This window comes from Dunckerocampus dactyliophorus, chromosome 18, assembly GCF_027744805.1.
Source record: "Dunckerocampus dactyliophorus isolate RoL2022-P2 chromosome 18, RoL_Ddac_1.1, whole genome shotgun sequence".
Taxonomy (NCBI): Eukaryota; Metazoa; Chordata; class Actinopteri; order Syngnathiformes; family Syngnathidae; genus Dunckerocampus; species Dunckerocampus dactyliophorus.
Window position 1 is genome coordinate 22053015 of NC_072836.1, and position 22683 is coordinate 22075697.

The 22683-nt window shown below is 42.9% G+C and overlaps 4 protein-coding genes across 10 annotated transcripts in view; 2 read left to right on the top strand and 2 right to left on the bottom strand.

Annotated features, from left to right (window-relative positions):
• cdc27 (cell division cycle 27) overlaps positions 1–13066 on the top strand; it is a 29561-nt gene extending 16495 nt beyond the window's left edge. The window contains exons 20-22 of one of the 4 annotated variants that reach the window (XR_008566671.1): positions 7814–7999; positions 8107–12443; positions 12922–13066. Coding sequence is in view for 3 of the 4 variants with exons in the window: in XM_054758697.1 (XP_054614672.1) it covers positions 7814–7999; positions 8107–8189 (269 nt within the window). In the remaining variant the exon portion in view is untranslated. Of the gene's footprint in view, positions 1–2527; positions 2813–7813; positions 8000–8106 lie in introns of those variants that run through there. The other 3 variants (XM_054758697.1, XM_054758698.1, XM_054758699.1) reach the window with 3 other exon arrangements.
• On the bottom strand, positions 1107–10697 carry LOC129170752 (protein TsetseEP-like). Of its 3 annotated transcripts, none has more exons than XM_054758702.1 (4): positions 10514–10697; positions 8511–9321; positions 7110–7209; positions 1107–4327 (listed from the first exon to the last, which is right to left on the bottom strand). In XM_054758702.1, the coding sequence occupies exons 1-4, from the start codon at positions 10685–10687 to the stop codon at positions 4213–4215; spliced, it is 1200 nt and encodes a 399-aa protein (XP_054614677.1). In that variant the 5' UTR covers positions 10688–10697; the 3' UTR covers positions 1107–4212. The 3 variants fall into 3 exon arrangements, with proteins under 3 accessions (XP_054614677.1, XP_054614678.1, XP_054614679.1); XM_054758703.1 differs by having other exon boundaries at positions 1110–4327; positions 10568–10697; XM_054758704.1 differs by lacking the exon at positions 1107–4327 and adding an exon at positions 4338–6070.
• jmjd6 (jumonji domain containing 6, arginine demethylase and lysine hydroxylase) lies at positions 11185–14255 on the bottom strand. The gene is made up of 6 exons (XM_054758700.1): positions 13860–14255; positions 12977–13365; positions 12127–12413; positions 11722–11857; positions 11413–11548; positions 11185–11334 (listed from the first exon to the last, which is right to left on the bottom strand). The coding sequence occupies exons 1-6, from the start codon at positions 13986–13988 to the stop codon at positions 11203–11205; spliced, it is 1209 nt and encodes a 402-aa protein (XP_054614675.1). The 5' UTR covers positions 13989–14255; the 3' UTR covers positions 11185–11202.
• LOC129170753 (histone-arginine methyltransferase METTL23-like) lies at positions 13097–20781 on the top strand. 2 transcript variants are annotated; one of them, XM_054758706.1, is made up of 6 exons: positions 13097–13134; positions 13228–13337; positions 15976–16080; positions 16365–16602; positions 19101–19185; positions 19820–20781. In XM_054758706.1, exons 3-6 carry the CDS (start codon positions 15997–15999, stop codon positions 19986–19988), a joined length of 576 nt encoding a protein of 191 aa, XP_054614681.1. In that variant the 5' UTR covers positions 13097–13134; positions 13228–13337; positions 15976–15996; the 3' UTR covers positions 19989–20781. The 2 variants fall into 2 exon arrangements, with proteins under 2 accessions (XP_054614681.1, XP_054614680.1); XM_054758705.1 differs by lacking the exons at positions 13097–13134; positions 13228–13337 and adding an exon at positions 13793–14676.
• The last annotated feature ends 1902 nt before the right edge of the window (positions 20782–22683 follow it).

Genomic DNA, 22683 nt, shown 5'->3' on the forward strand with positions numbered 1-22683 from the left:
ATTCTCCCGCTTCTTCTTTCTACTTCTTATTCCACCTCATTTTCTGCCCGCTAACTACTTCTCCATTTCTTAACCAATTCAAACAAATCAAACATCAAAATGTTCAGCTCACTTGGGATAAGACTTTTCCAAATATTCCCACATTTAGTGGAATTTCCTATTTTCTGTGAAAATGTTCCCATTGAAAATGACGTGCTCTGCTGGTGAACATCATTTGAAACTTCTGACTGAATCCTTCTGCTGGTTCTACAGCACTGACATGGCTTGGGTGGCAAGAGCATGTGGTTTGCAACCCAAAGGCAGCTGGTTCAAATGCCCTGTATATGTTCTACATGTTGTATAGAATTATATTACAGACGGAAGTCCTCCCGTCACTGCAACCTGTCCACTAATTAGGGACGATGGTGAAACTGAGAAGACAGTAAATTCTGTTGGCTAACTTTGATTTGTGATTGTAACCATCTAACGTCAAGCCACACGTGATTAACAGTGATAGTACATTGTTGTACCCGTGCCTGTATCCGCACAGTGTACCAACTTTTTGCACAAAGCATTTCAGTTTTGCTTCAGCTCACTTGGGACAACGTTGCTACTAATTCATCCATCCATCCATTTTCTATGCCGCTTATCCTCACTAGGGTCGTGGGTATGCTGGAGCCTATCCCAGCTGACTTCGGGCGAGAGGCGGGGTACACCCTGGACTGGTGGCCAGCCAATGGCAGGGCACATATAGACAACCAATCATTCACACTCACATTCATACCTATGGACAATTTAGAGTCGCCAATTAACCTAACCTGCATGTTTTTGGAATGTGGGAGGAAACCGGAGTACCCGGAGAAAACCCCCCCACACACATGAGGAGAACATGCAAACTCCACACAGAAATGCCCAACGGAGATTCCAACCAAATTTTCTAAATATTGCAACAATTAGTGTAATTTCATATTTTCTATGAAAATTTGCCCATTGAAAATAAATGGGCTATTTAAATGCCCATTCATTCGCAAGGTGGAGTTAGACAAAAAAAAAATGAGGCGCAATGAAAATAATTATTTGGTGCACACCACTACCACTACCACTACCACTACCACTACCACTACTACTACTACTACTACTACTTGCATGTGTCAGTTGGTATCGTGCTTAATTTGTAACCCAGAGATCGCCAGGTCAGGTCGTGTTGACCTCAGCTTCCAAACTTCTCTGGTAATGATAATGGTTTCATTCATCTGGAATGTGCACTCCGATTACACTGGAGCTCATCACATAACACAATTCATAATTCCGCATGTCCAAAACAGAATAGGAAGAAGCAAAGCTTATTTAATTCTACCCCTCATCCGTTACACATCAGTTGCAATACATTTATTTACCGAAATTAATAATAAACAGTTTTTGATGAGTGTGTACAGACAATGTATTCACCAGAAATGAAGAGTTAGTTGTCAGTGTAAGACTGGTTAGACATGCGTAGCATTGTATGCACACAGTGGTTCAGGTGTCTTCTACTCTGACTTTCATTCTCTGTTTTCGCATATTTCCACTGCATTTCAGTCCAGCCTATTCATTCTGTATTTAGATTTTCATACCTTTTCAAAGCATTTCAGTTTTGCTTCAGCTTTTCAGCATTCACACGCAATGTCTACTGACATTGCATCATCTAGTTAATATAAAATATTTTTATGACGCCCTTATTTTGGTTACACAATTAGACAAGATGCGGCAAAAGTGTTCTAATTTTCAAAGCCGGGAGTGTTTTGTTTGTGTTGAGAATGTGTCTTGACGGACAAGCTGGGTGAAAGAATAAAGAACGCTAGCTTACGTTAAAGCGGTAAAACATAACACACTGACACAGCACTGAACTAAGCTAATCCCGCTAGCTTCCATTCACGCTCCGTAAGAGAGGACTGCCGTTTTGACATGTTTAGTGTGATGACATCTCTCTCAATAAATTGTTAATAAGAAATCCAAGTTATATGTACTATTCTGGTCACTAGGCATCAGTAATGACACAAAACTTTGACATTAGCTTAACACTGCATGTGGTCATCCATGGCATGTTTTACATGATAGTAAAAAAAAGTAGGTTTTTAGCTTGTTCCTTTATCCTACTTCCCCACTCTATTTGAAACCTTTTAATAAGCGTTGAATAAATAAATTAGAGGCTAACTAGTTAGCTCGCTAGCATGCTATGCTTAAAGCTGTCGCCATGTCTGATGTCCCTGTGTTGAAACTGTAGCCTGCACATTAGCGATGTGGCATACACTAAGAAGAATAGGAGTGTTACTTGATATCTACAGGGCTTTAATAATGGTAAAAAAGGAAATGTATTTACAAAGTCATAAACAGGTAGTGTGTGAAAATATTCTATTTATTAACATTGAATCCTACTTTCACTTTTCACCAATTAACTGCTATAAACAAGGGACAAGTGTAAGTTAGCGCAACATTGGGGCTATGACATGACTGATATAACCTTGTCACATGACTGACGTGGGGGCCGCCGGTTGCTGTTGTCTTGCAGCAGCCGTGGAGGTGGACGACAGTCAGGACAGCAGTGTTATGACGGACGCTGACGACACGCAGCTTCATACTGCTGAAAGTGACGTTCTTTAACCACACCCCCTGCAGGAGTCTGCCATTCTCATGTGAACCCTTCTTGTGTTGTGATGCTTGAAACAGACTATGCTGCTTTTCAGCTCCGCCCCCTCCTGTTGTCATTGAGCACAATCTCTGACATGACAAGATTTTTTATGTTCTTTTTATCAGAATTACGGAATAAATCAATAAACATACCACGTACTATCCACCATATGCTGGTCTCCCATTCCTTTTTCAACTTCTTAGTGCTAAAATATCACAATCATGTTTTTCTCTTCTGCAGATGCTTAGAAATGGAGTTCTTCCAGGTGAAGTTCTTGTGGGTACAAATGGAGTGTTATCATGTGAAGTGGAACCTTGGCTAGCATCATTCATTCCTTCCAGAAGGTCTGACGCAAACCCAATCCCTTTTTTCCATAAGAAATCATGTAAATCCAACAAATCCCATCCAGAAAGCCAAAAAACCCAATTGTATTATTTTTAACATAAGAAATGTGGAGTGTTGATTACAACTATAAAATCAAGATCTGTTACTTTTGAGTCAACTGCTGATGACATCATAGACGTGCGACATACCTTCAGCTTCCAGTTGCCATTTTGTTTGCTAGCTAGTAGGATGCTAACAAGGATGCTTTGTGATAAACGTACAATAAGAACGCTGTTGGAGTGTATTAGTAACACGACAACACGCTCGCTATATTCTACACTAACTGGAGAATGTACGCAAACCAGGGCAAGATTTTGGTGTCAATTTGCAACGTTAACTAAAAAATAGGCTAACCGAGGTGCCACTGAACAATCAACTTATTGCTGTAAACCAAAAACACAGCCCATCATATCAAATCAACAAATAATAAAATGGAAATCAGGTTAAAAAGCAGCAGTGAACCTTTTCAAACAAAATTCTGCCTTCTGCTTGAGGTTGTGTTGGCGGTGGTTGTAGTCAGTGAGGATGGCTCTGCAGTTGGTCTGGTCGATGCTCAGTGATACGATTGGTCAGGTAGGTGTGGTTTAGGACCAGTGCTTTCATGGCATGTATGAAGGAAAGGTCAGGGTTTCAAAGTGTTGTGCCAATGGAAAAGTCATGTCCAAAGTACTTGAGAAATTGTAATGATTTTAACTTTTCAAGGGTCGAGTTTGAGTGAGTGGAGTCTTTTTTTTTTTTTTTTGTGGAGATGCTTTTTGTAAAACATGATTGGAAAAAGTTGAAAACCAAAAAGGCCTGATTGGATTTTGGCGTGCGCAAAGACCAACAAAAGTTTCCGTTAGTTTGGCATCTTTTTTCAGCTTTTGTTTCTCCATCCTTCTGATAAGTTGATTCCACCAAAATATTTTGTCAGGTGAAAGAAATGATTTTCTCCAAAGACTTTAGTAGGAAGAAAAGCACTCTGTCGTCTGTCATTCTACCGTGTGCTAACAAAGATACATTTCTATATGAGTACTTTCATTTCCCTACAAGCAGAGAATAAACTGGAGAGGGCATTCGGGGGGTAAAACCTGCAACCTTCAAGTAGCTTGCCACTTCCAAGTTACATCCAATCAAGCTGCCACTTGACTGCCCAACCAGAAGTACATCCTGTTGTTAGCAAGTAGCCGTGGTGATGTATCTCACAGCGAGTACAGCTTCAGCTGCTCCTCCATGTCGCCCTCCGTAACCTCCCCCAGCGCCTCCTGGTTCTCCCTCAGGAGAAGGAAGATGGCCGCCAACTGTTCCTGTTGCACCCTGGGAGGACAACATGATGGATGGACTTTATTAACCAGTCTGGTTGCTACCATCAACATCTTCAATGAGCCATCCTTGAATGGGATGCTAACAACGGTGATACCATCCAAAACACGTCATTGGCGGGCAGAGGCCTAACGACAGTCATTTGACACACTGAAGAGCAAAACCATTCCTGCCTGGACCTGATACAAATACACTGGATCTGCCACCAAGTTCTCAGATGAGCTGTCCTATCTAGTCTTGACTGGTGTGTCCCACCTAGTCTTTGAGCATGAACTAGACTGGAGATGTCCTATCTAATCTGACTGGTGTGTCCCACCTAGTCTTTGAGCATGAACTAGACTGGAGATGTCCTACCTAATCTGACTGGTGTGTCCCACCCAGTTTTTGAGCATGAACTAGACTAGAGATGTCCTATCTAGTCTGACTGGTGTGTCCCACCCACTCTTTGAGCATCAACTAGACTATAGATGTCCTATCTAGTCTGACTGGTGTGTCCCACCCAGTCTTTGAGCATGACCTGATGAAGGCTGCTCAGATGAGAGGCTAAACATCTGACAACCTGAAGAGTCCAGTTGTGATGAGTTCAATGACCTGGATGATTGGTACATAATATTCACAGGTTCAATGAGCCATATGACATCTCCGAAGACCAGTTTACTTTAGAATTTCCTTTTGTTGCTTTCTGATGATGTTTTTGCGATGCAACTGTTCTCTCTTCTTGTTTGAGTTGATCAGCAGTCTTACATAAAAACCGTGCTGTTAATCTGTGCTCGGTTGTGGAAAATAGTTGGTGTGCGCTTGAGTACGGTTTGGCTTGTGCACCAGGAAATGCTGTCACTTAAGCATATGCATAAAGTCACACCTTGATTGGACGACATGTGTGACGTGTACATTGTCTGATGAAACTCACGCATCCAAAACATATGAAGACCTAAAAAGCATCACTTGGATCAGTGAAGTATAATGATGAAAAGATCCACAGATGCTTCACTGCTGTACGCTTGTAGCTCACTCAGGACTGGTGTAAGGAATGCCAGCTGGTGCAGCTTGTCAGTGCACGAGAAATGTCAACATAACACAACGTCATAAAGGAAATAAAACAATAGCCATCACACATACAGTCAAGGATAAACAATTACGTTCATTCCAAACATGTAGCTTCAGCAACTATTCATAAAAAGATGCCACAAGGCATGCTGGGAGATGACATCACTCCTGTCGCTGGGAGTGCTTTCAGCTTCCCAGCATACTTTGCGGCACTTGTTTTGTAAGAAGGCAGGTGTGTAGAGTTAACTTAGTAGTAGTAATTGCTACTCAGACCCTGCCTGAGAGATGGATCCCTGTTTGGTCTGTTTCTGGGTTTGGTGGACCACCACCACTCTTGCCCAAACAGACCGAACTAGCAGGAAAAACCAACTAGAGTTTGATTTAACCGGACCAAAATGTGAACACAACCTCCACATGCAAAAATTAGTCAGGATCCAGAAGAGACAAAGTAAACAAACCGAGTCGGTGTCAAGACAAGTTTCAACTTTTTATGGACTTTTGAAGGACTCTTCAGAGGACCACATGGAAACTTTATTGACTGTAAGCCTTCGACTTCCTACTTGGATTTGTCATGCGGGCCTAACGAGAAGCTTGAGGGCCTTCAGTTGCGGTTTGAAAGGAACATTTAAAAAAGCATCACGTTCTTTTGTAGACTCGGCTTCAATGTTGGTTTATCTTGTCACAGATTAGCTGAAAGAAAAAAGACAATGTGAATATTGCCCCCCCCCCCCAAAAAAAAGTATGTGGCAAATTGAACTTTGCGATGTCATGCAAAAAACCCCATCCAGTTGAGGGAAAATGAAGCTGTTTCCTCGCTGTTAAATCACCTTGATTTTTACAAAACCACGCTCCTAGGTCAAAAGATGAAAAATATGCCTCCAAAGTCAAACAAAACTAAGCAACTAAAGCCTGAACTCAACATCTGTTTCTTTGGCTTTTGGTGATGCCACCACAGAAGAGGGAAGGTGTGACCATAACCATACAACAGAAAATGGAGCTCATTGTGACGTAGTTTGTAGTTTTACCAAGTACAAGTACATCAAATTTACTGCAAGTGTTTACTGTATTTCAACAGTAAATAAACAACCACAAAGATGCCAAACTGCCATAGTTTGTAGTTATTGCATCATTTGCAAATCTTCATTTGTTATAGTCACAAACATTTTTGACTATTTGGTTATTGTATATTCATTTGGTCATAAATTTGATGTAGGAGAGAATTGATGTGCAGGTTGTTGGATTTGACGTGTGGGTGTAGAAAATGTGTGTTGTGCCTTTAAGAGCGGTAGATTCATGGCATTGTGGTAAGAAGTTTCACTTCCTTGTTTGGGTGAGCTACTGTACAACCATGGTTTTCTTACTGCGCACTGCATGTCTTTTGTAGCTAGCTCATTTTTGTTGTTTACCGGTGGAATCAAGGGGGACGTTATTTGCACAATTGGACTTAATGTGGATCGGAACTGATCAGTCACTTGGGATAGGCTCCACCCCCATGTCTTCTTTGTAGTGATTGTGACAGTTCCTCATTTCTTAACAAGTGAATATTTTTTATTTAGGATTGTGAAAGAATGTGTACCCTCTGCCAAGTGGACCCCGTTATCTTTTTGGAATGCAAAATACTGCCACCAACAGGACTGGAACGGTCAGTTCAATTAATTTGTCTTGAGTCTTGCTCCGTGTGCGTTTCACGTGTGGAAGAAGCGTGTCGGCATCGTTTGTTTATACTGACCTCTGCTCCTCCTCCATCTCCTCCTTCGTCATCAGCGTCTCAAACTTGTTTTGTTTCTTTCCGGGGGAAAACCTCAGTTTTTCTTGGGACGCTGCCACTTCTGAAACACAATCAAGTACGACCTGGTATGACCTTTCTTTGTGACCATCTTTTACAACACAATGACGTTTCATTTTTTGACGATCTTTTACGACAGTTTTGTAATGCAAATGTATTACTCTTTTGAACGCATTTTGTTTTGAGAAGCCAAAGTCTTTACTTAAATGACCCTCAAACTAACCGGAACTACTTCCCTCATCACCAAAATTTGACCAGAACTGGGACCAAGTGGCAGTGGGGGGGTAAGTCACTGTTTATGTACTACACTGCTGATGGGGATGTCATATATAACTTCATGTCAAGAAATGCCAACTATCCCTTTAACATTTCGTCGTGATCTTTTACGACATGTTGGCGTTTCATTTTGATTAGCTTTTACAACATTTCATTGTTCCGATGTTTTACAACACGATGTTTTATGACATGTTTCACCGTGACGATGTTTTACGTGTTGGGGTTTCATTGTGAAGCTCTTTTACGATACGTTAACGTTTCATCGTCACGATGTTTTATGTTTCATTGTGACAATGTTGCGACATGTTGGTGTTTCATTGTGCTGACGTCCATCCATCCATCCATTTTCTATACCGCTTCATCCTCATTAGGGTCGCGGGGGCATGCATCCCAGCTGACTTCGGGCAACAGGCGGGGTACACCCTGGACTGGTCGCCAGCCAATCGCAGGAGTACCCGGAGAAAACCCACGCGCACACGGGGAGAACATGCAAACTCCACACAGAAATGCCCAGGGGAGAATCGAACCCAGATCTTCCCGATCTCCAGGCTGTTCCGGTATTGGCCAACGTGCTAACCACTAGACCACCGTGCAGCCCTGTGCTGATGTTTTACAACATATTCATTGTTTCATTGTGATCTTTTCCAAAATGTTGATGTTTCAGGCTCAAATGATTGTCAAACTTTGAATGGTTTGACACAGACACACACGGTTGGCGGTGACACACACAGAACAGCTGCTGAGTAGCTGGGGAGGACACAAAGCCGAGTTCAAGTGCTGTTCCGATTAAGCATCATCTGTCTTAAGCATATGGCGGCTCCGCCACACAAACACGCTAACTAAATACAGCATGTTTGAACTGCGCATCCATGTTATGAAGGGAGTTGTCAGATTAATTCCTGGTCTGAATTACGTGTAGTGAAACAAGAAGTCATGTGACTAAATATGGCGCTCTCACAGAAACAAGGCGGCCATCAGAACCACACAAATCTTTTGTGTAAAAACAAAAATGTCTTTAAAGTAGGAACTGCGATCTGGTTATCTTAGCCAGTGGGTGAACAGGCTTACCTTTAATCTCTGGTTCTGGTTCTGGCTCTGGTTCAGGCTTGGCTGCTGCCTCAGGTCCAATAGTTGAGGGGTTCTCTTTTGGGGATGTCGAGACCAGTTCAGATACATCTACGGGTCCTGAAACCCACTCAGCCACAACTTTTAAGACTTTTTCAGGTTCTAATTCAGACTGGACAGCAGGTTCTGGTTCTGAAACTGGATTTGAGGATGGGTCGTCTTCCTGAATTACCTGCGATACTGATACTGGTTCGGAACCCGGTATTAAACCACAAACCATTTCAGGTTCTGGTTTAGAGGAGGTTTCTGGATCTGAAGATGCCTGGGCCTCTGAGAACTGTTTCAGTACAAGTTCTGATGTTGATTTGGACACTTGTTCTTGAATACAAAATGTGTGTGCAGCAGTTTCTAGCTGAGGAACAATCTTTGGAACTGGTTCCAGTGCTACAACTGCTTCAGGTACAGGTTCTGGCTGAGGGGCAGTTTCTGAAACGGGTTCTAGTTCTGAAAGTGCTTCAAGTACAGGTTCTAAAGCACCTGCTGGTTTTGCGATGACCCCTGGCTGAGGGACCATTTCTGGAACTGAAACTCTTGAAAAGACTGGCTCTGGATCCAAAGCCGTTTCTTGAACAGAGACTAATTCACTGACCATGTCTGGCAATATTTGTGAAGCTACAGGTCTCGTTGATTCTAAAAGACGGTCCGGCACTGAGGCAGGTTCTGAATCTTTGGTTGATTGAAAGAGAGTACTTGTCAGAGACTGCTCTTCCTTGACAGGTTGTGAAACTAGTGTTGATAGTGGTTCTGGGAGTGCCTAGGAATACAAAATGTAAAAATGTAGTTAGGCTTGTCTACTTCTTGTTTTTACGTGAAAGGCTTTTTCAGGTCTCACAAATTGCTTGGCATTAGTTTTCTTTTGTTGTATATCTGCACACTGTTGCCTGTCCTTTGTTGTGATGATGGCTGCAAGGCTCCGCATCTTCATCCGCTGCAATGTCGCAGCTATCTTGTTTACATATGTGTTCCGACCAGAACTGGACTCACGGGACCAAGTGGGGGTACCACACTGCTGATGGGGATGTCAGTCAATAAATCCCCACTATCCCTTTAAGTTATGTGAATTCTAGCCTTTTGGTCCTGCTTACAGGACAGTTGACTTCCAAACTCTGAGTGGCTGTGAGGGGTGGGGAAGCGGCGACCTTGTCACTTTCAGCTCCTCATTGACAAGCCGCCACCGCCTGTTGCTGACACGACACATGGCCCCTGTATTAGGAAAACTGTAACCTGCTGAAAATGGACACACCACAGTGAACACCGGGCTCCAGATCTATGTGTTGGCACCAAATACAGCTGCGAGTCGCTGCACATTCATGGACTTGAAAGGTCACATTGTTGGAGATGAAATGTAATCAGACGCTGAAGAGTCGAGGTTTAGGCGATCTCTGGTCAAATGGCGTTAGCTGAGAGCGCATGTGTGATGACAGGCGTTTTTGTGTAATTCTGGACATCTGGAGCAAAAGCCAGTTCTCTAGAACTTCTCAAGGACGTGCACAAATCTAGTTGCTGTGTGATGTTTTCACGCCATGTTCATAGAAGACAACAAATGTTCTTAATCATCAGTTTATCTGCAAGGTGACCAATTTCACTGCCTATCACTTATTTATACAAGCCCACATGTGCCACTTGGTGACGTCACACAGAACATGCGCTGTGGGAGATGTCATCCTGTCCTACTGTGCAATTTCATGTGTGATTCTGTCCTCTAATGCCAATTAAATGGATGATACTTAATACAATTAACACAGAATGCATTTAAAGAGCTTTGTAGATTATTCTAACGGTCTTCAGTCACGAAAATAGATGATCATTATATATTCATGAACAACCACTCATTCGCTACATTACGGACTTTTCATCAACAATAAGACTTATTTTATATTTAATCACCGTTAATCTTAACATTAGATCTGTAAACGAGTTAAGATATCAGAAGGAAAAAAGTCAACCTGAGGCTCAGTTGCACAAAGTTTGGAGGGAGACACGTCGTCTGTGTAGCCTACTTTGGGTGTCTGGCTTCCAGTGGAAGAGGTGGCGGCAGTGCCGGCCTTCCTGCGCAGGACGACAGCAGCCAAAAGGAGGGCAAGTAGGGTGAAGAGGACGACGCTCGGCTCCAGCTCCATGATCGATGACCACACTGCGATCACGAGAAGAGCTCGCCCTTTTATAATCCCAAGGCAAGTGCGTCCCAAACACCACTTGACACACTTCCCATCAACTTTCAAAATAAGGGCCCACAGGCTCCTGCCTCCCTTGCTATTGAAATGTGTCCAAGATTCTCAATTGAATCCTACAAAACATTTTATTGAGCAACACAAATGACGTTCCTGTGATCTTTGAGAAGGCACCGGGTGGTTGGTGAAGGAACAGCTTAAAAAAAAAAAAAGACATCTCACTGTTTAAAAAAGCATGGATGAATTAGAAGGCTTGCAGGAAATTCTGCTACTTTTCTCACAACTCAAAGATGAAATCAAAACTGTGTGAACATTTTGTGCTTGGATTGGCAAAAATTGAATTTCAAGAAGTATGCTTGTAATAGACCGGGAATAACATCCTCCATGTCTGTTGTCCCGTGCTGTTTAAAATCATCTCTTTTGTAGTCTCTGCCTCCAACATAGCCACTTTGGTGTGGGGGTCTTCACCGTGACGAGCTCCTCTCCTTGCTGACACAGTCGTCCTGACTTTGTGTGTTCCCGTTGGCCGCCATGTTGCACATGCGTCTCTTCTTCCTGCGGTGGGACACGCCATCACCCTCGGAGCACAAGTCCTCCTGCGGGGAACACGAGTGCCGACACATTAGCCCATGCAACGACGAGCGAGCTTCAACACAAAGAGCGCAAGCACATACATCTGAGTCTGAGTCGGACGAGCTGGATGAGGATGACGACGAGTCACTGGAGCTGTCTGATGCGATGCCAGTCGACTCCTGCAGGTCAACTCGGTCGGCTAGAGTTGCCAGATCGGGCCGCTCCTGTTTCAGAATCCTCAAACACACAAATGTTCTTTCATCAAGTATGATCTAGAGGTGCTGTCATAGTAGTATTGGATCAGAAAAATGTTTGGACTCAAAAGGCTGATCTGGACTTATTTGGAGCTCAGGGAAGTGTGAATAATGAAATCTGCAACTTTTGAGGAAAAAATGCAGTACAATTCTTACCGGTACCACTTCCTGGACAATTTGGGCCGACCTCGAACGGTTTTGTGCCAGACAATGGGAAAGTTGGTGGTGCTGGCAAAGTTCTGTGTGACAGCGATGGCCGTGTCCAGATTGAGCACAACGTGCCACCATCCACCTGCAAAAAGCAAGCAGAAAGGTTCCTCCTGAGTGAATGCAGCTAGCCTAGCCTAATTTCTGTAATGCCTGAAAAGCGGAAGGTGAAGATGGAACAAAGTAGGATGTCAAGTCTAAATCCTGCAGATGACGCTTTAATCCGGCTTTGGCCGCTTTGTGAGTCCTAGTCACAGTCCGTGACTTTATATAAACCTCATGTGTATACCATGTGCTGAGGCAAACAACTGATTGTCCCTTATTCAAATAAGTAGATACTTCCTTCCCACTGACCAGGCACAAAGACCGTCTCTCCAGGTCTCTGCAGGATCTCCAGCGGTCTAAACTCTGGAGGCCAGCTGGGCTGCTGCGTGCGTGGGTAAACCACATTGAACCAGGTGATCGCCTCGTCCTGCTGATTGCCACCATCTTCTCGGGTCACCTTGATAAGCTCTCGGGGCGTGTTGGTGGGGAACAGGCACCACCGCTTATGACCCTGGATCAAAGCATTCCAGGCGCTGGTTCCCAGTGGATCAATATGGATGCCCGTGCCAGAGCGGGCAGGGCCCATCACGAACCACCTGAGGGCAAAAAAAAAAACAAAGCTGAGTGTAAGCAGACAACTTTTGTGGTAATCCATTTGTCTGTTATTGGGGCCTAAGCAGCAAGCGACAGCGCTGCAACCTCCCTATTGGAATTGCTACGTTATTGTTCTGACATTTTTAGGGGTCTTAACATGCTGCTTGCAACTTTAATTAGGTCAAGCTTATCTCTATAGTTCAGGGGTGTCAAACTCGTGCCATGGAGGGCCGAGACACTGCAGGTTTTCTTTCCAGCCAGTCACTAAAGCAGGTGATTTTAATGATCAACACCTTCAGTTTGAGGGAAGGAGCTCATCAATTAAATCACCTGCTGAAGAAACTGGTTGGAGAGAAAACCTGCAGAGTTTTGGCCCTCCAGGGCACGACTTTGACACATGTGCCATAGTTAGTATTTTTATACATATTTCACCACCTCCTACATATAATGGATGCAGATGTAATGATTTTTCTAAATCTACAATTGTTCTTGTTGCCTTTTTCTTATTAGTCTCTGGAGAAGAAGCCTCAATAAAGTATAATAATAATAATAATCGGACACTTGCCTGTACGGCGGGCGGCGCTTTTCTCCTGCAAACTGGAAGAGGTCATCAGTGAAGAAGACGGGCACCTGGTAGTCCTGAAGCAGCTTCCTGCGTTTGGCATGCTCGCCGTAGCTACTGTCGAAGATGTAAAGCGGGCTGTCGTCTCGAGTGCTTTCCAGGTACTCCACGTAGTATTTCATCTTCATCTTCACAGAGTAGCCATCGTTATCCTCACCGCATTTGAACTTTTGGTTGCGATACTTGCGTTTTAGACGCTCCAGAGTCCATTTTTCCCGTGCGGGCCAAGATTCCTGACAGCGGAGCAGAACCACAGGCTTGTAGGGCTTCTCGAAGTGCTGGATGAAGTCTTCAGGGCTCAGACGTAAGGCATCCACTCGTTCAACATTGTCCTGTAGTGACATCAAATCATTTCAGATTTATTTCTTGAAAATACAAGCGTTTCTTACCTTCAACGTGTATTTAACGTTTTACTGTACATCTTTACAAATAAATGTCCAAATCAATACGAGGAGATGATTCTGGAAGCATGTGTTGCAATGCTGCATTACAGACTGCCGGGATGTAGTCAATATTCCACAAACTTCTTGGACCACCTCCATAATTGAATATTGAATTCCATACACACATACAATAATGATAGTGTTTCATCTTCAGATTGGCATGTTAAGATTTCGTCGAACCAATGAATACATGTAGTTTATAGCTTCTGATTGACGTTGTATTTACGATGAGCGCCGCCATTCGTGTGTGACGTCACACGTGTGCTTCTCAAGTAGGAATTCCGACTTTGAGCGGCGTTCCAGTGCCCTTTCCCTTGTTGGGAGACAAGTTAGCCGCGGCTAGCTAACGTTAGCTTAGCCTAACGTGCTACATTGACAGTTACCTTCACGGTGTTGTGTGACAAGTCGAAGGTGTCATGGTAACCGTGCTTAATCCAGTCTAATGAGTCCTTTAACTCTGGTCTGGCGCTCCTTTTGGCCTCTTTAATCCTCTTCTTACTCTTGTGGTTCATTCCTTTCCTCGGCTTTGCAACTAATAAAAACTAAATATGAGCTAACGTTATGTCCTCACATGCGCTCCTCCCCAGTACTGATGGGCGGCTAACTCATTACTTGCCAAAGCATCGAAGCGTGGCGAACATGGCTGTATATCAACTGTTATGAAATGTAAGAGACGTTTGTATGCGTCCTGGCACCCACTTGTGCTGAAAAAGAAGCTAGTTAGCAGCAGGTGACACAAGGCTTTTGCAACTGGTTGTCACGCATCGTCACACCCCTACAGCGGTTATTGAAAACTCATTGGCCAGGACAGTAGTCAAACAACATCTCCCGATTGGTTAATGTGAAGACTTAGCCTTCCCGCCAGGTACGTCCTACAATATGGTTGGCTCATACCGTTTTTTTCTCTGAGCATGCGCTAATCGTAATATTGGGAACACGTCCAAATGGACTTTATTGCGAACAGAATATACACTTCTCCATAGAAGACCAAACTAACAGTTAAGTGGTTTGGTTATTGTGGTGTAACCGTGTTATATTTTTTATTTTGAATACCGGACTTACGACAGTTACATATTTTAAAATGAGATGTGCGACATAAACCACATCCGGCCTGAACCTCCTAGAATCGTTCACAGGACTTTTACGTTTGAAGAAACCAGGAACAGCACGCAGGAGTGCCTCAGTGTGTCGATACCGGAGGTATGACCAAAAGCCTTGGATTCTTAACTAAACCTGATGTGCAGACGGAGGTCCTGCTATTACACAATGCATTTAAAACGTGACCGAATATTTACTTATGGTTGTCGCAATCTGAATATTTGCAGCTGAAAAAACTCAGCAGCACAGTGATTCGCACTGTGAGACGGCTGTGGGTTCTAATCGATGTTATCTGTACTGGTGTGGGCCCAAACACTGACGAGCATCTATAATTGGGGTGTCTTTAGAATAGTCCCCTATTCGACGATTCGATTCGGAGGACCCGAATTCGATTAATTTCAAGCAAATAAAATGTGATGAAGATTGTACCATTCTGACTTCATGGAGGGTGTCCGTGGCCCCTGCTGACCATACATTTTTACCAACAGTGTCTTTATTTTTGTTCTAAATGGCCCATTTTGATACAGAAATAGCCTATTTTGTGTTCAGAAAGAATTGGAAATGAAGTGTATGTTTAACAGAAACATATGCTTCAGTGGCACAATACAAAAAAGCGGAGTGAGCTTTAGCTTTGAATGCTAGGAAGATGTCAACATCAATGGACTTACTGGCTCATAACGGCTGCTAAAAAAATATCCCACGTGTGGAAGTATTTTGGAAAGGTTACAAATGACTCCTGAAAGTCAAGTGCAAGTTGCCAGCAGTTTCCTGCATATCATGTAACAACAACCAACAGTGTATCTCTTCAAACGACTGAGGCTGTTGCGCCAACCTCATTTTATATCCAGACAGTGACTTTTAATGCAAGAAACATAGTTAAAACTGCCTACATAGTTTTGACAAGTTGTTGTTTTTCTAGACACGTTCCTACTTGTGCTAGCAAGATGATGTGGCAGACTTTCACTAGTTTCACTGTTCTGCCAACAGGTTTTAATATGTCATTAAATTGACCCATGTTCCTATGCCCAAGTACAAGTTGATAAATGCCATACTTTGCATGGCAATGTTCCTACCCACACGTCTGTGCGTAAGCACCATTGATAAATGAGGCCCCTGATGTCTCCTGGACACCTCAATGGTGCGGTGTTCCGGGCATGCCCAGACCGGAGGCGGCCCTGTGGCAGGCCTGGGACACAATGGAGGGATTATATTTTGCAGCTGGCCTGGGAACACCTCAGCATCCCCCATCCCTGGCAGAACTGTAAGAGGTGGCTGAAGACAGGGAAGTTTGGGCTTCCCTACTGAGACTGCTTTCCCCTATGTCACCCATGTAATGGAAAGTTACTTGTGGACCCGTTGAACATGTGCATTAATTCCTGTTCTCGAAAATCTGGTCCACAGGTCCTGGATGCACAGTACGGCATGTATGTGTGGCCCAGTGCGGTAGTGTTGGCTCAGTACGTGTGGACCAAAAGACTGGACTTGAAGGACATAGCGGTGCTGGAGGTGAGATGGGCATGATGTGTGACACATGTACAGGTGTGAATAATGTTTAATGAGGGCGGCATGGCTCAGGTGATAGAGTGGTCGAAGGTTGCGGGTTCAATCCCCTGTGATCATGTTGAAGTGTCCTTGTGCAAGATACTGAACCCCCAGTTGCTCCTGATGCTGCGTCATCAGTAGGTAAATGTGCCAACAGTGTCAAACCGCTTTGAGTGCCTTGGAGGTGGAAAAGCGCTATACAAGTGAAAGACCATTTACCAATAATGTTTTCGTGATTGCTTTTGCAGCTGGGTGCAGGTGTCAGCCTTCCAGGTGTAGTAGCGGCCAAGTGTGGTGCAAAGGTCATCCTTTCTGACAATGCCAACACGCCGCTCTGTCAACACAACTGCAAACGCAGCTGTGAAGCCAACGGCCTGCATGACGTGGTCACGCTGCCTCTCACCTGGGGGGAAATCTCAGCAGACCTGGTCCTGCTTCCACCGCTCCAAGTCATCTTGGGATCAGATCTTTTCTACGAGCCTGAGGGTAAAAACGTTCATTCTTTCATTAATGCTTTTTACCTGTTCAGAATGACAGGTAAGCGGGAGCCTATCCCAGCTGCCTTAGGGCACGAAGTGGGGTACACCCTGGACTGGGTGGGGGCACATGCAAACATGCAGTCTCCACACAGAGAGGTGAAGCCCAGATTCCAACCAACATTTGCTAGGCAGCATCAGCTATTATTATGGGCATGCCTGTAATGACCTGCAGCAAAGCAGCCCATATTAATATTCATCCTGATGTATTTATATCTGTATTTATAATTATATCTTATTCTTCCTGTTTTTGTGCGATTAATGCGGCAAAAAAGGCAAACAAGTTACACCGCTGGATTCGGGACTTTTTTTTTTTTTTGGACAATTTGTTTAACCATGGCGAAATAATGGCCTTGACATTAGGTACGCCCCAATCTATTTTTAGAAACGGCGGCAGACCAGGAGAAACAGCAGAAATGGAAGGATTTGCCTACTTTTTCAAAGTCTTGTAGCTCAGGCATACGGTCACGTAGAAACACACTTAATGTATCATTTTTTTTAGACACACTTCTTGACTTTCTCTGTGGCTAAACGTTTTTTTCGTCAGATGTTGTTATGGCTCTAACGTCATCAGAAGAATGTGAGCGCACAGCCAAAATCCACCTTTTCTCTCACTCTAGCTCAGAGTGGAGGAAGCCAAAAAGATAACCTTTTTTTTTTTTTTGCAAACAACTCCTCCTCCTGGCCACACCGTTCAAGCTAGCTTAATGTGTTTTGCTGAAAACTTAGACGTTTTCGTCCTGCTTCCAAAAATGTCACTTTTATGGCTGAGATGTGTGCGGATTGCCTTCTATCGCCGCTTGAAGCGACAAAAGTCTGAAAATTCTCCCATTGACGCTAATGTAAAAGTGTCCTCAGGGCGCTCACGGTGATGAGTGTCAATATCTCCAATCGTTTGGCCATAAAAAGCTTTTGTTCGACATGAAGTGTTTTCATTATTTTCACTGAATGTGCCGAATCACTGTCAAAATGGCCGACACCTGGTACAGTTGAGTTGAGTTGAGTTCAGGCTTTTTCTCTGCCCCTCCCAACTGGAAAATGCTCCTTTTCTCATCCCCTCCCTGTCATACTCTAAACGCAATAATTGTCACACCTGTGACTATTATTAGCTATTAGCATCTTAGCATTGAACTGTTGTTGGTATTCTCCCAATAAATAAAAGTACTGTCTGCAGTGACGTGCGACCCCACAGGTTTCCTTTCCCATGCCATCGCATACCAAGCCAAATGCAGGCTGGTATCGGCGATGGGGATCCGATGACGATACTTTGTGCAAATACATCTCATGTGTCTCGTAGATTTTAGTAATGTCATCAAATGAAGTGCGCCATGACTGGAGTATCAAAATTTCAATATTTTAAGAATCCATTTAAATTGTTGTTGCTTAATTTATTGGTATTTATGTTTCTGATGTTCTTATTCATTTTCTTGTGTTTTTCTTTCTTTCTTTTTCTGGGAGAATGAACAGAACAAGAATTTCATTGCATAGCAGAACTACCTGTTTTACTGTGCATGACAATAAAAATCTTGAATCTTAAACTGTGGTATCAGAGGTATTGATATTTGAGTATCAATATGCACATTACTGGCTGCCTGCCTTGGTTCAGTACTGCATGGCTAATTGCAAAAACACACCCATCATGTAGAGACACTGCAGGGGTGCCTTGGCACTTGCAGTACTTCATGCTATCTTGCTTGGTGCTAGTGAGCTAACTGTTAGCATGTTAGCATTTTAGCTAATTTACTCATGTCTGAAGGCTAATACAGGCATGGCATGATGTAGGGACAGTAAAGTACAGTCTTGGCACTTTCGGTACCAAGTGCTATCTTGCTAGGCGCTAGCATGCTTACAGTTAGCATTTTTGCTTGTTTAATCATGTCTACATGTCTTTGCTCGCCGGCGGGACACAGCATGTCTGCAGACACCGGGCTAGAGGTTCACAGCACGGATGGCATGCCCATCAAAATTTCCACAGGAATTTTCTAGTTATTATTACTATGACTATGCCTGTCACCATAATTAATTGCACGATCAATAAAAACAAACCCCATCATTTTGCTGTCCTCAATATGTTGACATGTGCATGAGTTCGTGTTTTCCTCCTCTCTCCCTACCAAGCAGGTTGGATGACAATACATTATCTTTGCAGTCAATAATATTGTTTACCAACAGTTATGCTCCAGCAAAATTTGTTATAGTGACAAGCCTACTATTACTGGCTCCAGGGTAAAGATTTTTCAGGGTAAAGATCCTGAAAACAGGCTGAAAGATGAATGTTCATTGGTGTTGATGTGTCAGTCCAGGATGAGTCCACCTGACAGCAGTTGAAATTACAAGTTCGCTGGCATAGGCTACACAAAGGAAGTTACTAGTTGTTGGGCAGCAAACATCTGAACTTTGCCTTTTCAAGTCCAGTTGTCATTCTGTCATCATTCTGACTCGTTACAGATTTTGAAGACATCCTGGTCACGGTTGCTTTTCTTTTACGAAAGAACCCCAGTGCTCAGTTTTGGACAACATATCAAGAACGAAGGTATGTCTTTGTCGCTTTTTCATTGCTGCGTAACGTCTGCAGCCTGTGTCGTTGCTGTTTCGACCCAATCCGTGAATAAATGCTGAATCCTGTGAAATGCTGAGGCTCCAGCATAGCCGTGACCTTAGTGAGGACAAGAAAATGAATCAATGATTGAATGCTGATTTGCTGAAGTCTTCAGGAATTCACTGTACAGTGGAACCTTGGCTTTCGTACACCCTGGTTTTCGTAGAATTTGCTTTTTGATAAATTATTGCTAAAAATATGTCTCGATTATCATGCGGCAAAATAGTGCATGTTGGTGGCTCATTATGAAGAATAGATATTGGTATGTTTGGAGTTGGGTAAACTACAGACAGATACCAACACCAGACTGGTATGTGTAATGATGATTGTACCTGCTGCTGAAGTTTACAATAAAGTTGAAGCAAAAAAAAAAAAAAAAATCTAATGACCCGATGTCCGGGAATGCATCTCACGTTCTTGTCTGTGCTATTTACGTGCTATGCCACCACCAGGTGCGTGCCTAGGAAGCTGCCAGTACGGTGCCTTTAAATACAAGAGATTGGAGCGAACAAAGTTGCAAAGCTTGGTGCGGTTGTTTCTAGACGCTATTCGTGTGCGTGTCTTTCAGCGCCGATTGGACCATTGAAGCGTTGCTGCGCAAGTGGAAGATGACATGTGTCAACATTGATTTGGAATCATTTGATGCCAACAAATCTGAGCTGGCGGGATCCAGTCTTCCAGGCAGCCACAACATTCAGATGATGATGATGATGCTCAGAACAGATGAGGACACGTGAAACATGGCAGCTTACCTTGTTCCACGCATGGATGCTGCTGGCGCACCTTCGACAAAGTTTTCAACTGACACTTTTCTCTGTGTTTTTGTTGGAAGTGGGAAATGAAGATATTCACAATGGAAATGTATCACGAGATCGTCATCAGAAATGTACAAGGACACAACCTTCAATATCAGCGGGCGGAAAGGGAAAACTATTGTTTTTTGTTTGTATTGTTAAAAATAGTTTGGAAGTTGTCCTGACTCAGCAGATTCCCAAAGCCGTCAAAATCCAGCAGTTTGGATTCTGGCAAATGAAAGTGTTTTTCTGCTCCTTTGTTGATATGCAGCTTTTGGTGGTGTGCATTGATCGACTGCGGTGTGGACACATGCTAAAGCAGGGGTGTCCAAAATACAGCCTGGGGGCCTTTGTGTGGCCTTTTTAAAATTGGTCTGCGGCACATTCTAAAAATAAAACAAAACGTAAAAAAAAAAAAACGGCAAGAACGGAAAAATCAGTAATTGACTAATTTTACTAGAACAAAAACTAAATTGGAAGAGAAAAAAGTTGTACTTTTACAAGAATGTAATATGAGGAAAAATGTCATTTTAGTAGCAGAAGTTGAAATATTAAAGATAAAAGACATTATTTTTGTAAGTTGCAATACAGTCCATCGCAGTTCGAATTTTGCAGGTTCACTCTTATTGGTTTTTCAAAATATGACTTAATCGTGTTGTTTCATAGTTGAATACTGAGCATGTTTTTTTTTAATTTTTTAAACATTTTGAAAAATAAAAGTGGCCAAATGACCGTATTTATGGCTTATTTTTTCTTACCTCTACTATATTGGCTAATACAAGTCTAAAGGCCACTATAGGGGTGTTATTTCATGAGGAGGGGGCTCTAATGTTCAAAACTGGAACCAATTAACCTTGCAAGAGAAATGACTAAATTAGGAGAATCAAACAAAACAAACCCCGCCCCCCAAAAGCGCCCAATGTGCTTTTTTTGTTGCCATGGGGCCCAGAGTTGCTGGCACCACACCGGTTTGTGATAGTCACTTTGTAATGATCACATATTCTTATTGTATGTTTCCTTATTCATTTAGGTAAACATTGAGAAATGCCATCTTTCTCTTTTCTATTTTTACTACTTTCCTTCATTACTCCTGCACTTTTCTGGACTTCATAATACTATCTAAAGTATTCAACTTTTGCTTTGCTATAATATATTTCCATATTTATTTCTGTTTTATTGTTGCATATTCTGTCAGGTTCAAGCAACCTAAAACATTCAAAACACATTGAGAAAGAAGACAAGATTGCTTTTACTCGCGAGGAGAACAGACAGAGATGTGCTCAGTTTACAACCTCAATCCGTTCTAAGTAAAGTCTGCGTTCTCCCTTTTATTCTGTTGGGGATTCCCTAGTTACACAGAACACGTTGCAGCTCTAAGGGGAGAGGGAAGCACAACAGCTGCAACGTGTCAGCACATTCTCTATCTAACTGTGTGCGTGTGTGTATTCACATAAACAAACAATCAAAAGTGTGAATCTGTAAACATGCAGCGGGCTCAGAAACAGTAGAGTCAAAAGGTCCGGTGGATAAGATGAAAGCACATCATAAATCCAACAGTTACACCAGACCATTCCAAGCATCTGTTGTTTAGCAATTCCTGTTTGTTCTTCTTTATCTACAAAGAGTGTCTGTGGATGAGTGCATCGAAAAGATAACAAGTAACACGACTAAGGAAGGAACAGAATCATCTGAGCGCTCATGCGGTCAAGAGGAGTTCCTCCATCTTCTTCTCTACAGCCCCATGAGTTTTGGTTCAGAAAAAGGAAGATACATTATTTAAAACAAATATATGAAAACATATATGTACATTTCTCCAACAGTTTCCTAAAATTTCCAAATGAACTGGTACCCAGCCAAATAAATTTTACTTTATTGCATCTAAAGAGGCCACACGGTGGACTAGTGGTTAGCATGTTGGCCAACACAGTAACAGTCTGGAGATCGGGAAGATCAGGGTTTGATTCTCCCTTTTCTGTGTGGAGTTTGCATGTTCTCCCTGTGTGTTCGTGGGTTTTCTCCGGGTACTCAGGTTTCCTCCCACATTCCAAAAACATGCATGTTAGGTTAACTGGTGACTCTAAATTGTCCATAGGTATGAATGTGAGTGTGAATGGTTGTTCGTCTATATGTGCCCTGCGATTGGCTGGCGACCAGTCCAGGGTGTACCCCACCTGTCGCTCAAAGTCAGCTGGGATAGGCTCCAGCATGCCCCCGTGACCCTAAAGAAGAGAAGCGGTATAGAAAATGGATGGATGGATGCATCTAAAGATGGAACTATGTCAAATGTCAGATTCTGTCATGTTTCTGAATAGAAATGTTTGCAGTACCAGAGCCTGAACATACTCCTGTTTTTTTTGGTTTTCTTTGATGCAATTTACTGCAAAAGAAGTTGCTCTTAATTCTCCTGTAAATACCATTAAGTTATCACTTCATTATTTGTATTTAAAGCAAAGTTGAATTGCAGAATTAGTGGCTGATGTTCCTGTTTTGTTAGTACTTGTTTTAGATGCTTTATATATTGTAATATGTCAATATTTTTTCTCAATAAATGTATCCAGTTGTTTTCTATGCCGCTTATCCTCGTTAGGGTCGCGGGTGTATGCTGGAGCCTATCCCAGCTGACTTTGGGTGAGAGGCA

Coding starts and splice junctions, on each gene's coding strand:
- jmjd6 (XM_054758700.1), bottom strand. CDS start 13,988: ATGAACCACAAGAGTAAGAAGAGGATTAAAGAGGCCAAAAGGAGCGCC. Junction 13,366..13,859: donor TGTCACACAACACCGTGAAG/GTAACTGTCAAT, acceptor ATGTCACTACAG/GACAATGTTGAACGAGTGGA. Junction 11,549..11,721: donor TTGTCCAGGAAGTGGTACCG/GTAAGAATTGTA, acceptor TGTGTGTTTGAG/GATTCTGAAACAGGAGCGGC.
- LOC129170752 (XM_054758702.1), bottom strand. CDS start 10,687: ATGGAGCTGGAGCCGAGCGTCGTCCTCTTCACCCTACTTGCCCTCCTT. Junction 7,210..8,510: donor ACCAGAACCAGAGATTAAAG/GTAAGCCTGTTC, acceptor ATTGTGTTTCAG/AAGTGGCAGCGTCCCAAGAA. Junction 4,328..7,109: donor GAGATGGAGGAGGAGCAGAG/GTCAGTATAAAC, acceptor TTGTCCTCCCAG/GGTGCAACAGGAACAGTTGG.
- LOC129170753 (XM_054758705.1), top strand. CDS start 14,563: ATGTGCGACATAAACCACATCCGGCCTGAACCTCCTAGAATCGTTCAC. Junction 16,603..19,100: donor TCTTTTCTACGAGCCTGAGG/GTAAAAACGTTC, acceptor GACTCGTTACAG/ATTTTGAAGACATCCTGGTC. Junction 19,186..19,819: donor ACAACATATCAAGAACGAAG/GTATGTCTTTGT, acceptor CGTGTCTTTCAG/CGCCGATTGGACCATTGAAG.